This window comes from Malassezia restricta, chromosome III, assembly GCF_003290485.1.
Source record: "Malassezia restricta chromosome III, complete sequence".
NCBI classification, from domain to species: Eukaryota; Fungi; Basidiomycota; class Malasseziomycetes; order Malasseziales; family Malasseziaceae; genus Malassezia; species Malassezia restricta.
The window spans coordinates 1,192,652-1,205,608 of NC_040195.1; the positions used below are offsets into that span (position 1 = coordinate 1,192,652).

The window sequence follows — 12,957 nt, forward strand, 5'->3', positions numbered from 1 at the left end:
AAAACTACCTACGCTGCACTGGGCGCGTCCTGCATCGGCTGGGCCTCGGAGCTCGCCTGCTTGGAGTAGTCTGAGGTAAGCGAGTCGCGCACATACCTTCCATCTCAGCGTCCAAGTCTTCCAGCGACTTGGCGGGGCGGGCTTCGCGACGGCGCTTGGCCTTCGCGTTGCGCTTGGCCCGCGCACTTTTGGACGGCTTGGGCGCCTCGGGTGCCACGACAGGGGCGTGGGCCGGGTCGACCACGACCTCAATCTTGAGCGGACGCTCTGCATATGTAAGTCGAGCAGCGAATACGTACTGCCATCAATAAGGCGGTTGTTGTATTGTGAGTAAGCGCGGCTAGCATCCTCGGCACGCTGGAATTGGACGGTGACCACGCCTGTCGACTGGCCGTTGGCGCGGTAGCTCATCAGCACGCGGCGCAGAGGGCCAATCGTCGTCGAAAACAGCTCCTTGACCTGTGCCTCCGTCACATCCGTCGGCAAGTTGCTGACAATCACCTTGCTGCCCTGGCCCTGTGGACCACGACCAGGGATGACAAGAGGCGGTTGCTGGCGGTTAGCTTGGCTCACGGCCGCTGCTGCAGCTGCAGCGCTGCCGACAGCCGCTGCCTTGGCACCCTTACCACGCGACAAACTCGACTGGCGCGGGCCAGAGCTGCGGCGCGGGCGGGGCGTCTGCTTGCGCTTGGTTGAAATGATCTCGTCGAGGGACTTGTCAAGATTTGATGCCTGTACGTTCAAGTTAGTGAAAGTATCACAAAATCAATGCCATAGTGTAAGTACTCCATTCCACCAATGCCAGGTCCGCGAGCGTGGGAACCGGGAAGAGAGAACCAGTCCGTCATGTACCTGAGCTTGCACCCGGTGTACCTCGTCATCTTGAAGAAGACTCGGACGATCGCCGACGCATGGATGGATTCGGCCACGGCCGTAATTCATTTGTCGACCCTGAACGTCTGGATCACTTGCAACGCTTTGTACGAGACCAGGCGAATGTCTCTGCGATCGCGTGCGTGTCCATCGGAACAGGCTGAACGAAGATCTCAGTCTGCCCCGGTCCCCTGGAAGGCGCACTGCTGTCGCAACGCACTCTTCACTTGCTTCACGGGTCCCCGTACTTTTTCATGCTAACCATTTTTGTTCAGAAACAGACTTCGTTCCTGGTGATGCCTGCCTAGGAAAAAGGAAGCGGCAGCGTTGAAAGGAAGGCTCGCGACTGCTTTGCCATCGTACCACCAGCCCCCTTGGACGGGCCCCGCCCTGGGAATTGCGTTCGGCCGAGAATGAGGGCCCGGCGCACGTCGATTGGTCATCCGTAAAACCCCGAGCGTGCACAAGGCTAGTGCCTCGCCGCCGTCGTTTTTCGTACCTACACTCAGCTCTCATCATGCGTCCCAGCAGCATTGTTCACAGTGGTATGCCATCCGGCCACAAGTGGGTATGTATTTCAGTGTATAAGGCACAAGCTAACATGACAGATCGGATGGTGGGGCGCTTTTGGTGGCCCAACCCAGAAGGGAATTAAGTCATACGCTGTGTCGTCGTTCCAGCAGAACCCCTTCGCCGGTGTGTTCCAGGGATACTTTTTCAACGGTTTCCGCCGCGCTGCTAAGCAGCTGCCATACTCAGGCATTCCTTTTGTCGTCGGCTACTTCATTTACACGTGGGGCAACAAGGAGTACAACTACGTCAACTCCAAGGAAGGTCACCTTGCTCTGGGTGAGGAGCACTAAGGACCTTCTCCCGTCGACACTGGATTCTGTTGTGCAGCATCCTTATTTCCTTTGTAGCATATGCACAGAATCTTGCTCACCAAAAATATCTTTCTGGGCGGTCTATTCATCGAGCTGCATGTCGTCGGTGTGCGCACCCTCGTCGTACTCGTCGTCAGGGGATAGCAGCTGCTCTCGTAGACGACTACTGCGCCGCAGCGCAGGCCCTTCTTCGTTCACCGTCTCAGGAGCTGATGTGTCATCATGACTCTGGAGAGGCTCAGCTTGGTCTGAAAAGCTAGAGTCTTGACGAACGGGAGCGAACGGTGAAGACACTGGCCGACTCGACGGTCTGCGTGAGTTGAAAGTGAAACAATAGGGGCATATGTACTGGGTTTCATGAAGCTCGTTCTTTGGAACGAGGCCATTATGGTGGAAACAGTGCCTGCAAATAAGGGCGTACTGTTGGTCTTCAGGCGTGGCTCCGTACGGATCGGTGCCAAGAATCATATCCGCCACCTTGTCCATCCAGCCTCTCGGATATGACTGCTGTGTAGATGGCTCATTGCGTAGTGATGGGTTTTCAAGATGGGCTTGGGCGCTCGGAACGCCCAACACAGGCAGACCCGTTATAGGCGGCGCAAGCGCTTCCGTCGCTTTTGGCTGTTCGGCGCGCGATTCTGCAGTACCTTGGCTCATTGCCGATTTGTCTTTAGATGGCTTTCTCCTGAGAGAAAACATAGAGGCGCGCTTCTTTACGTTGGTGCCTTTTACGTCAGTAGAAGTCGACTTTAGATCACGCTTCTTCTCGTCATCGTACCGATCCAGAAGGCTGCGTAGATGATCAAAGTCTGTTGCCTTCTTAATCTCATTGATTTTTTCCCGCTTCTGTTTCCGAAGTAAGCCAAGATGCGACTCTTGTGCTCGTTCGAGGCGACGGAACCAGATGGACACGACTCGATGCAGAATCGCAATGAACAGGGGAGTGCCCAGCAACAAAAGCACAACAACCAATGATCTCGACGCCGCCCATTCTCGTCCCCAGAAAAATGACGAAAAGACCCACAACACAATTAATGATATGATCCAAAGGGTGATCATAATTTGCAGTACATTGTGAATCGCACGACGCTTGCGTGCTCGAATATCGGTCAGCGTAGACTCGGTCGACTGGATCTCTTTTTCTAAAGAATCTAGAAGGGTCTCATAGTCATAGCTATTTGCCCAGGTCCAGCGCGAGAAAGGGTTCCAAGCTTTGGGCCACCATGGCAACACGGGCCATGGCATGGCTCTTGCCTGAAAGAAACACAGGGGTTGATAGGGAAATTTTGCCAATTTTTTTTGATTGGCACATTGGGCCAATTGTGCATCTGGCATTCTGGTACCCCACGTCGTTGGGTTGTTTTCCATGACAGGTCAGTGGATGGGATGCAGGTCCTTCACATGCTGGACAAGGTTGAAATGTCATGCTCCTGCATGGATACGCACATATGCGACAAGAGCTGGATCGCTGGCATCTCTACCACCCAAAGTCGGCACGTATTTTCAAAGGCGTCTAGGGTTTGTATCACACAGTTCTAACGAGAAAGCGATGTCGAACAAAAACACAGCATGAACCAAAATGCTATTGTCGCGCCGATAGATTCGCATTTTAGGTATGTGCATGAACACCTTACGCCGGCAGTATGCAAGAATTTCGGTGGTCGCACATGCCACGAAATGTGCTCTTTGTCAAGAAGCACAGTGACACGCGCGTCACAAACGCATTCAAGGACGCTATTCAGTATTTACGGAAGACATACGATGATATCAACATTATTGTTGAGGAATCGACAGCCCACGAACTCGCACCTGACTTTCAGGACTTGATCTCGTTTCGTGTCGAGGAAAAAGCACTATTGGCAGAAAAGACGGATTTCGTCATTGCCCTAGGTGGTGATGGTTCCATTTTGCATGTGTCGAGTTTGTTTGATCAGCACGCTGTGCCTCCGGTTTTGAGCTTTTCTATGGGCACTTTGGGATTTCTACTCCCGTACGATGTTCGTGCTTTCCCGGAGGCTGTCAACGATGTATTTCACTCGCGCTTCTCACTCGCCCTAAGAAAACGCTTGTGCATGGGGCTCTGGGATAGCAGGCCGGAACAATGTTTGTGGCTTCCGGGCGAGAATTCATGCCGCGAATTGCATTTTATGAATGAGATGGTGCTTCATCGCGGCAGTGATCCCCATATGACCACGATGGATGCGTTCGTGGATGGTGAGCATTTGACTCGCACAGTGGCAGATGGATTGATCGTGTCTACACCTACGGGATCAACGGCCTATTCGCTTTCATCAGGCGGACCTATCGTGCACCCTTCCGTGTCGACTATGCTGCTGACACCTATTTGCCCTCGATCATTGAGCTTCCGCACAATCTTATTGCCGGACAATGCTCAGCTACAGATATTTGTGGCGGAAGATTCTCGCTCACAAGCAGAAGTGAGTGTAGATGGTCGTACGATTCACACACTCAAGTCGAGACAATCTGCCTGTGTGCAAATGTCGCCCTTTCCCATTCCTTGTGTCTCATTTTCACCTGAACGAAATGTGGCGCGTCGAAGTGGCTCGTCATATACTCATACCGATGATGATCGTTCCGTCATTTATGACAGTTGGGTTCACGACATCAACGTGCTGCTACGTTTCAACACATCTTTTACGCCGCGTGACAAATCAATATCGGATGAACGACAGGTCGAGGCGGCATATCGGGGAAATATACGCGCTTCACCTGCGAAACCCAAAAAAAAACAAACATCCGAGTGATCCCTTTGTACACCGCGGATCAACTGGCCCGCATCGCGGCTCACCATCATATATACCCTATCCAAACAAGCAAACTCTCCAGTCATCATCCTACACAGGTGTCGCATCAGTGCGAATTGTGAGCTGAGGACGAGGTAAATAGAACCTTAGTAGGATTACAGTGATGTTTTGCCTATAGAACAACATGGCCATGGGCACGCCACAGCAACGAGTAAAAACACATCAGCGCCACAAAAGGGAGCTTGCATGAAGCATAGTAACAAAACATTTACGAGCGCTCACCGCGAAGACGACGCGCCAGAGCAATGTCCTTGGGCTGGATTGTCACACGCTTGGCGTGGATAGCAGCCAGGTTGGTGTCTTCGAAGAGCGACACGAGGTAAGCCTCGCTGGCCTCCTGCAGAGCACCGATGGCCGACGACTGGAAGCGAAGGTCGGTCTTGAAGTCCTGAGCAATCTCACGAACGAGACGCTGGAAAGGAAGCTTGCGGATCAGAAGCTCCGTGCTCTTCTGGTAGCGACGAATTTCACGGAGAGCCACCGTACCAGGCTTGTAACGGTGAGGCTTCTTTACTGTATTGGGTTAGCACAAGACATGCACGTCATAATACATACCACCACCAGCCACGGGTGCCGACTTGCGAGCTGCCTTGGTGGCGAGTTGCTTACGAGGGGCCTTGCCACCGGTTGACTTGCGGGCTGTTTGCTTAGTACGCGCCATAGTGGTAGTAGGTCGTAACGACGCAGCCCACCGCCACTCGCACAAAACCAACGCCTCTGTGGTATTACATAACCCAACCAGGGTACGAAATATCACGATAGTACCGCGTCTTTTTTTCGCTCAAACTCGGTCGCGTATCACGTCCCGTCCCACCTGGGATATGCTTCGTAACCAATGATATAGTGTCGTTGTACCATAGTCAACTTCGTCTATTTGGTTCAGGATAAGCAGGTCAAAAATCAGATTCTCTTTACGGAGGGACGCCCATGTGGTCCCGACGCGTTCCATTATTGACGCGTCTCAATTTTTTTTTTGTTTCACGCACTTGTCGATCCATTGTGACCTGGCTTTGTTCAAGGAGATCCTGTAGAACATCTCTTTTCTCACTATCACGCTAAGAGAAGCAAGTTGCTAGCTTCGAAGCACATTATATTAGCACGTAATTCTCTGTACCATGTACGTAGAACGGCGAGTTTCCGAAGAATTTCATATCTACCACTGTCCTCAAGGACATAACCATGCGCCTCTGTGATATGTCATAAATTTGTATTGATTCCCAGGGACAATGGGTCTTTCATAGAAGAAGGTATGCATGGCCTGTTGTATGCACGATCATTGCAAAACTGAAAATTTGTAAGCACGGTGATACTCACCGCAATTTTTTTTCATTGTTTACGCATGCATGAACATGCTTCATGTTCACCCGGAGCCCAACATGGGCGGTAGTGGCGCATGGGTCACGTGATGATGATCCCCCGTCTGCCAACGACGCCATGACAGCTGTTCTGGGGAACTTGGAGTCGTTCTTGTTTGTACAGCGAGCGTCATTGCACTCGTTGAGTGCACAGTGCATGGCACAAACCGCACGAAAACTTTTTCATTTAGAATTTTCATTGTGAGCGACCTGCGTCTGAAAGCACAGGCGAGCAAACAACGCACCCAACCAGACGTCATAACAATATGGCAGACCTACCCAGGACGCCTCGAAAAGACAGGACCAAGGCATACACAAGCACTTATGGTGACCGGTTTATCCCGAGTCGTGATGGAACTGATTTGCAAGCGGCGTTTCAGCTATTGCCAGAAGAGATCTGGACGCCCGGAGGTCGGCACAAGCGAAAAAAAATGCCCGATGTTGATGCACAAATGGGTATGTTGTCATCACTCACATGTACAGAAGAAGCGAACGAAACCTATTCCATGCTTCTCAGTTCTGAATTATTCGGTACGGACCGGCCCGTGACCTCGTCGCCATCTTCGCATGGTAATTGGGGTGCCCTTTCACCGACACGAACAGGCAGTACGACTCCACTCACCAACTCGCCTTCTGCTGTGCGTACGTATCGTGCCGACTCTATGCCCACGTCTACATCCAAAAAGAACTTGCTGAGTTTTCGAAATCCTGCGTCGTCTTCAACGACGCCAGTGAGTCGGCGTACCATGATGATGAATCCGTCCTCAAGCCGCATACGAGACGCAGCGACATTGGATAATGACGTGGCAGATTTGTACGGATCAGTCGCGCGTAGCTCGTCCTTTGTATCTCCTAGTGTATCGCCGGCGAGTACGCCCACAGGTGGCGTACTGTCGCCGTTTGAGCAAATTGACTCCCCGATCCATACGGCCTACAGTACATCGCCGGTGAAGCCTGAGAGTCAACGCCTGTTGATGAATGCGCGTGTATCTTCGCGCGTCATTAGCAAAGTGCCGTACAAGGTGCTGGATGCGCCGGAGCTCGCCGATGATTTTTACCTCAACCTGGTGGACTGGTCGCAGCAAGATGTATTGGCTGTGGGTCTGAACAAATGTGTGTACCTGTGGTCTGCCAAGACCTCAGGCGTGACGAAGCTGTGTGACCTGCAAGGCACGCAGGACAGTATTACGGGTCTCAACTGGTCCGAGCAGGGCCAGTACCTAGCGGTTGGTACGCAGTCGGGTCTTGTTCAGATCTGGGATGTCGAGAGAGAAAAGCTGTTACGGACCATGCTGGGACACACGGCTCGGGTGGGTGCGATTGCATGGAACCATCATATCCTGACGACGGGATCGCGTGATCGGAACATATATCACCGTGACGTGCGTGTCCCCGAGCACCATATCAAGACACTGCAGGCGCACCGACAGGAGGTGTGTGGCCTTAAGTGGAATGCAGCATGTGACCAACTGGCCTCGGGGGGCAACGACAATAAGCTGTTGATTTGGCATGGGCTGTCAGATACGCCGCTGCATCGCTTCAACGAGCACACGGCTGCCGTGAAAGCGATTGCATGGAGTCCTCATCAGCAGGGTCTGCTGGCATCCGGCGGAGGTACAGCTGATATGAAGATCCGCTTTTGGAACACACAGACTGGTAAGCCACTTTCGGTGATCGACACGGGCAGCCAGGTGTGCAATCTTGCGTGGAACAAAACGTCGAATGAGATTATCAGCACCCATGGCTACTCGAGTTCGAACATGCACAACCAGATCCAGCTGTGGCGATACCCATCGTTGTCTCAGGTCGCAACACTGACAGGCCACACGATGCGTGTGTTGTACTTGGCCATGAGCCCATCCGGCAAGTCGATCGTGACGGGTGCGGGTGATGAGACGCTGCGGTTCTGGGACCTGAACACACCTGCGCGAGAGCAACAAGACCGCATGGACGATCGAAGCCTGCAGTCCTCCTTTATGAAACTCCGTTAATGTATACTATCTTTACAGCCACTCGATGGTTGCAGGCGGCTTCGACGACACATCAAGCACGACACGATTTACGCCCTGGACCTCGTTCGTAATGCGATTCGAAATGCGAGACAGCAGTGCATAGTCAAATGGATACCACGTCGCAGTCATAAAATCGCTCGTTGATGCCGCACGCAGGGCAATCACCTGATCGTATGTCCGCTTGTCACCCTGTACACCCACCGCACGCACGGGCAGCAGCACAGCAAATGCCTGGCTGATGTCGTTGTACACGCCCGCCTTCCAGATCTCGTCCAGATAGATCCGGTCAACCTGCTGCAGCAACTTGACCTGCTCACGCGTGACAGGACCGAGAATACGGATCGCCAGGCCAGGGCCAGGGAAGGGATGGCGCATGACGAGATGCTTGGGTATGCCCATAAGCATGCCGAGTTCACGAACCTCGTCCTTGAACAGCTCACGCAGCGGCTCAATCAGCTTGAGCTTCATGTCCTCGAGCAGGCCGCCCACGTTGTGGTGCGTCTTGATCGTGGCACTGGGGCCCTTGAAGCTGATGCTCTCAATCACGTCCGGGTACAGCGTGCCCTGTAGGAGGAACTCGTACTTGCCCGAGCCCGTGGTGGCCGCCTGGGCCTCGGCCTCCTTCTCGAGCCGCTCGGCTTCGCGCTCAAACACCTCAATAAACGTGTTTCCGATGATTTTGCGCTTCTTCTCCGGGTCTTCCACGTCCTTGAGGCGACTTAGGAACAGATCCGAGGCATCCACGACGGTCAACTGTACACCCAGGTGCGTGGAAAGCATGTCGTGTACCTGCTTGGCCTCGTCCATGCGCAGCACGCCGTTGTCGACCATGATGGCATGGAAGCGATCGCCGATGGCTTCATGCATGATCTTGGCAGCCACGCTGCTGTCCACACCACCAGAGATGGCGCCAATCACACGGCTCGTAGGACCGACCAATTCACGGATACGAGCGATTTCCTTGTCAATAAACGTCTCCATGGTCCAGTTGCGCTTGCATCCACAGATCCGGTCGACAAAGTTTTCGAAAATAGCTTTACCGCAGGTGGTGTGCGTCACTTCAGCATGGAACTGGATGCCATAGAACGGCTTTTCCTTGTGCGCGATGGCAGCGTAGGGCGCCGTGGCTGTGTGGGCGATGACTTCGAAGTTGTCAGGCATCTTGGACAGTTGATCACCGTGCGACATCCACACCGTCAAGTCAGATCCAATTCCACCCAGCAACGCGTCGCACACGCTGTTGCCCGTCTGCAGCACTTGGATCGTAGCGTGGCCATACTCCCGAGTGTCGTGCGGATCGACGTGGCCGCCGTGGTTCCATGCCATTTCCTGCAGCCCGTAGCATATACCCAGTACCGGGACTCCGTACGTAAAGACAGCAGGATCCACGCGCGGAGCCACATCATCGTACACCGAGTACGGCGAGCCCGAGAGAATGATACCCTTGGGCTTCCATGCAAGATCCGCCATCTTTTGCGTGCATGGCAGCATCTCGCAGTACACATTCAGCTCGCGGCATCGGCGCGTAATAATATGCGAGTACTGCGAGCCAAAGTCAAGAATCAAGATCGAGTCGTACTGGCTGTGGATCTCCTGGCTCATGGTCAAGGGCCCATCCAAGGCACTCGCGCGGTTTTTTTTTGCAGCCGGCGCTGGCGCTTAGGTAAGCAACACCCAGGCACCTCCTGCCGCGCGCCTGTCGTGAGGTGGTTGTTGTTGTGCGATGGCCTTTCCCGAGTTTCGCGTGGCGGGTATAGGCGAGCCGGTCTCGTCCCTCGCCTTTTACCCTGATGCATCATCGACACGCAGAAGCCGTCATCTTCTCGTGGGAAGCTGGGATAAGTTTGTGCGTGTGTACGATGTGAGCGACGGTGCTGCCGGCGCTGATGGCGTTCGTATGCTGCAATCGTTTGAGCACCCGGCTGCCGTGCTCGACGTGGCATGGATCAACGAGTCTCTTGCGGCGAGTGCATGCCTCGATCGTCGAGTTCGTCTACTCAATACGGAAAATGGACAATCGGTGATACTGGGAAAGCATGAGCAAGGTGTCAGTCGCCTTCGCTACGATCCGCACACCCAGCTCTTGTTCTCTGGCTCCTGGGATGCGACTTTGAAGGTTTGGGATCCTATTCGCGGTGCGGATGCGTCACTGTGCCATACCCTCGCGCTCCCTGGCAAGGTATTTGCGATGGACGTATCGCCTCGCACGCCATCTGCGCCACCGCGTCTGGTGGTGGCGATGTCGGAGCGATCCGTGTTTATTTTCAAGACGCATCAGCTGCGTGAGGCTGTCAATGGCCAAGATGCGTTATGGGAGCCGGAGCAGCGCCGCGAGAGCAGTCTGAAGTTCATGCTACGAGATGTGCGATGCATGCCTGACGGCGAAGGATACGTCACATCGTCTGTCGAGGGTCGTGTCGCGGTGGAGTTTTTCCGTATGGACGCGCAGGTGCAGGCCAACAAGTACGCGTTCAAGTGCCATCGCAAGGAGGTGGATGGTATCGATGTTGTATACCCTATTCATGCCATCGCTTTTCATCCTATCTACGGTACGTTTGCTACGTGCGGTGGCGACGCACACTGCGCGCTGTGGGATCCAAAGGCCAAGAAGCGTATCCGGCAGTATGTGCTGCCTTCGCCTGTCAGCACAGCGGCCTTTAGCGCGGACGGCAGTGTCCTAGTGATAGCCAGCGGCGCAGAAAACCTAGAGACGGCCGGCTCGGAAGCCCACGACGTGCTCCTGCACGTCAAGTATGTGGTCGACGAGGCCAAGCCTAAGAGCAAGTCCGACAAGTAGGTGCGCGTGTTGAAACGCGCTCCTCGAACTTAGGCCTGGGCGGCGGCGGCGGCGAGCGCTGCGGAAAAGGCACGCAGCAGCGCATCCGTGTCTTCCAGCCCAATACTCACACGCACGAGCTTATCACTCACATCCATCTCGGCGGCCCAGTCGAGCTCAGCATAGTGGGCCAGGAGTGTGTAGGGGCAGGCCAGTGTGCAGTTCGTGCCGAGCGATGGACCCTTGGCACACTCGAGGGCATCATAGAAGGCGCGTGCGGCGGCTTGTGTCACGAATTCGACCGAGAGCAGACCACCGAAGCCGCCCTGCCTCGCGCTGCCTACGCGATCGTCGTACGGCTCATGGCGGCGACAGGTCTCGTAATGCTCACGCGTCACGTATTTCGGATAATAGGCACACATCAACACACTGTCTGCCTGGCCGCCCGCGCGGCTCTGTGCGTACATGTAGTCGGCCACAGCCTCGGCATTCTTGTCAATGCGCGCGATGCGTGCGACAAAGTCGCGAGAGTTGCGCTCGAGGAAAATCGCATCTTCCATCCAAAAGATGTCAAGGTAGTTCGCAGACAGGACAGCGCGTAGCGCGTCGGCATGCTTGGACTGCGGGTTCAACACGAGCGAGCCACTCATGACGTTGCAGTCGCCCGAAAACACCTTCGTCAGACTCGACACCACCAAGTCAGCGTATGGCAAGACTTCCACATTCACAAAGTTGCCGACCGTCTCGTCGATGACGACGCAAAAGTCATACTTGTCAGCCAGCCGGCGGATCCGCGGCAAGTCGGCAGAGCGCAGTAGAGGATTGCTGGGGAATTCGCAAAACAATGCATGGATCTTGGGTTCGTGGGGGGGCTGTGACTCGAGGAGCTGCTCGAGGGCCGTCAAGTCGTCGTCTGTGCCGCGCCCGAAAAAGTGGCAGCCGGGACCCCATTTTTGCAGAACCTTGAGGGTGTCGGTGTACGGAAAGCCAAAGCACACCGACTTGCCGACCGGTAGATGCCGGCCTACGAAGCTCGGATCGGGCATGGTCCGCAGGGCATGTTCACATGCCTCTTTCGTCACGGGCTCGCCTTTTTGCGTCATGTACTGCAGCAGCATCAGGGTTTGATGGGCATGGTAAATACTGCTCATGCCGCTGGGGAACAGGAATACGTCATGTTCGCTCACGCCTGACACCTTGCGCGCACTCACGGAGCGCTCCTCGGGCTCATCCTCCAGTGCACCCAAGAGCGTACCAGCGATTCGGCGGCGCAAAGCCACCTTGGCATCCTTGGCCAGAGCGAATGGCAAGTTGCGTCCGAAGCGCTCCTCAACAAACACGCTGTGCTCGTGCGTGAGTCCTTCCTCGTCGTCTTTGGTATCCACGGCATTCGAAGATGAGGAAGGAGGGCTGGGTTCAGAGTAGAGAGCATCCAACGACCGCGACGATTGGTAGCGGCGGCGACCAAAGCCGCCGCCCCGGGTCGTGACGCCCTGCGTGAGTGATGCATGATGGCGCGGCTCATGCTGCGATCCAGCAGGCGTCAGCAGCGATGCATTGTGAGCGATGATGCGCATGCAGTGATCAGCCACACGACTCGAGATGCCGAGACCCGTGTGCTGCCAGAATTGCTTGGCGAGCGGAAAGTGCTCGCGATCGAACAGCACGATATACAGACGGATCGCTGTGTCGTCCGGATTCGGCATGCTTACCTTGTGATCGTCTTGGGTCGGGTGCGCCAGCATACTGAAGCGCACAATGCGAATCGGGATCGGTGGCATGCCTGGGTGCTGACGCTGGTGCATGGCATGCATAAAGTCGCGGCACTGCGAAGCATGCTGCGGAGTGACGAAGAGAATACAGTCTTCGTTCGGCTTGGCAAATTTGTCCAGCAGAATGCGTGAGAGTTTCTGAATCGAGTGATGGATAAAGAAGCGCGGGTAGCCTGTCTGCATCGTGTTGGTAAGACGACCTTCTTCATAGTCGACGATATCTTGCCACTTCGGCAGAGATACCGAGACGGCATGCGAGACATTCGGAGGGATCGGCTCGCCGACGGGAATGTGCGGCATCACGCCACTTGCATGGGACGCGCTTGCTACATCCGCCATGGTGCGTGTGAAAAACGACGACGCTCGGTGGCTGGAAGGTGGGGGACGCCTGGCTCTATCATATTTGCACATCTGCCCATCGATGGCAAGGCCTACGGCGCCGTCCTCGCAGGGGGGTATC

At 54.8% G+C, this 12,957-nt stretch overlaps 9 protein-coding genes across 9 annotated transcripts; 4 read left to right on the forward strand and 5 right to left on the reverse strand.

Moving 5' to 3' along the window:
• Window positions 1–8: 8 nt before the first annotated feature.
• Window positions 9–1,138, reverse strand: MRET_2346 (THO complex subunit 4; the record flags this gene model as incomplete). The annotated part of the gene is made up of 4 exons (XM_027628973.1): window positions 9–70; window positions 97–267; window positions 300–732; window positions 1,136–1,138. The coding sequence occupies 4 exons, from the start codon at window positions 1,136–1,138 to the stop codon at window positions 9–11; spliced, it is 669 nt and encodes a 222-aa protein (XP_027484682.1).
• A 252-nt stretch (window positions 1,139–1,390) lies between these two features.
• MRET_2347 (ubiquinol-cytochrome c reductase subunit 8) lies at window positions 1,391–1,736 on the forward strand (the record flags this gene model as incomplete). Its single annotated transcript, XM_027628974.1, has 2 exons — window positions 1,391–1,441; window positions 1,482–1,736. 2 exons carry the CDS (start codon window positions 1,391–1,393, stop codon window positions 1,734–1,736), a joined length of 306 nt encoding a protein of 101 aa, XP_027484683.1.
• A 102-nt stretch (window positions 1,737–1,838) lies between these two features.
• MRET_2348 (uncharacterized protein) lies at window positions 1,839–3,002 on the reverse strand (the record flags this gene model as incomplete). Its single annotated transcript, XM_027628975.1, has 1 exon — window positions 1,839–3,002. The coding sequence occupies one exon, from the start codon at window positions 3,000–3,002 to the stop codon at window positions 1,839–1,841; it is 1,164 nt and encodes a 387-aa protein (XP_027484684.1).
• Window positions 3,003–3,123: 121 nt separating this feature from the next.
• MRET_2349 (mitochondrial NADH kinase) lies at window positions 3,124–4,522 on the forward strand (the record flags this gene model as incomplete). The annotated part of the gene is made up of 3 exons (XM_027628976.1): window positions 3,124–3,275; window positions 3,305–3,370; window positions 3,400–4,522. The coding sequence occupies 3 exons, from the start codon at window positions 3,124–3,126 to the stop codon at window positions 4,520–4,522; spliced, it is 1,341 nt and encodes a 446-aa protein (XP_027484685.1).
• Window positions 4,523–4,790: 268 nt separating this feature from the next.
• MRET_2350 (histone H3) lies at window positions 4,791–5,243 on the reverse strand (the record flags this gene model as incomplete). Its single annotated transcript, XM_027628977.1, has 2 exons — window positions 4,791–5,095; window positions 5,138–5,243. 2 exons carry the CDS (start codon window positions 5,241–5,243, stop codon window positions 4,791–4,793), a joined length of 411 nt encoding a protein of 136 aa, XP_027484601.1.
• A 960-nt stretch (window positions 5,244–6,203) lies between these two features.
• MRET_2351 (cell division cycle 20-like protein 1, cofactor of APC complex) lies at window positions 6,204–7,928 on the forward strand (the record flags this gene model as incomplete). Its single annotated transcript, XM_027628978.1, has 2 exons — window positions 6,204–6,393; window positions 6,421–7,928. 2 exons carry the CDS (start codon window positions 6,204–6,206, stop codon window positions 7,926–7,928), a joined length of 1,698 nt encoding a protein of 565 aa, XP_027484600.1.
• A 12-nt stretch (window positions 7,929–7,940) lies between these two features.
• Window positions 7,941–9,551, reverse strand: MRET_2352 (GMP synthase (glutamine-hydrolyzing); the record flags this gene model as incomplete). Its single annotated transcript, XM_027628979.1, has 1 exon — window positions 7,941–9,551. One exon carries the CDS (start codon window positions 9,549–9,551, stop codon window positions 7,941–7,943), a length of 1,611 nt encoding a protein of 536 aa, XP_027484617.1.
• Window positions 9,552–9,672: 121 nt separating this feature from the next.
• Window positions 9,673–10,746, forward strand: MRET_2353 (cell cycle arrest protein BUB3; the record flags this gene model as incomplete). Its single annotated transcript, XM_027628980.1, has 1 exon — window positions 9,673–10,746. The coding sequence occupies one exon, from the start codon at window positions 9,673–9,675 to the stop codon at window positions 10,744–10,746; it is 1,074 nt and encodes a 357-aa protein (XP_027484616.1).
• Window positions 10,747–10,775: 29 nt separating this feature from the next.
• On the reverse strand, window positions 10,776–12,836 carry MRET_2354 (cystathionine gamma-synthase; the record flags this gene model as incomplete). Its single annotated transcript, XM_027628981.1, has 1 exon — window positions 10,776–12,836. The coding sequence occupies one exon, from the start codon at window positions 12,834–12,836 to the stop codon at window positions 10,776–10,778; it is 2,061 nt and encodes a 686-aa protein (XP_027484615.1).
• Window positions 12,837–12,957: the final 121 nt, after the last annotated feature.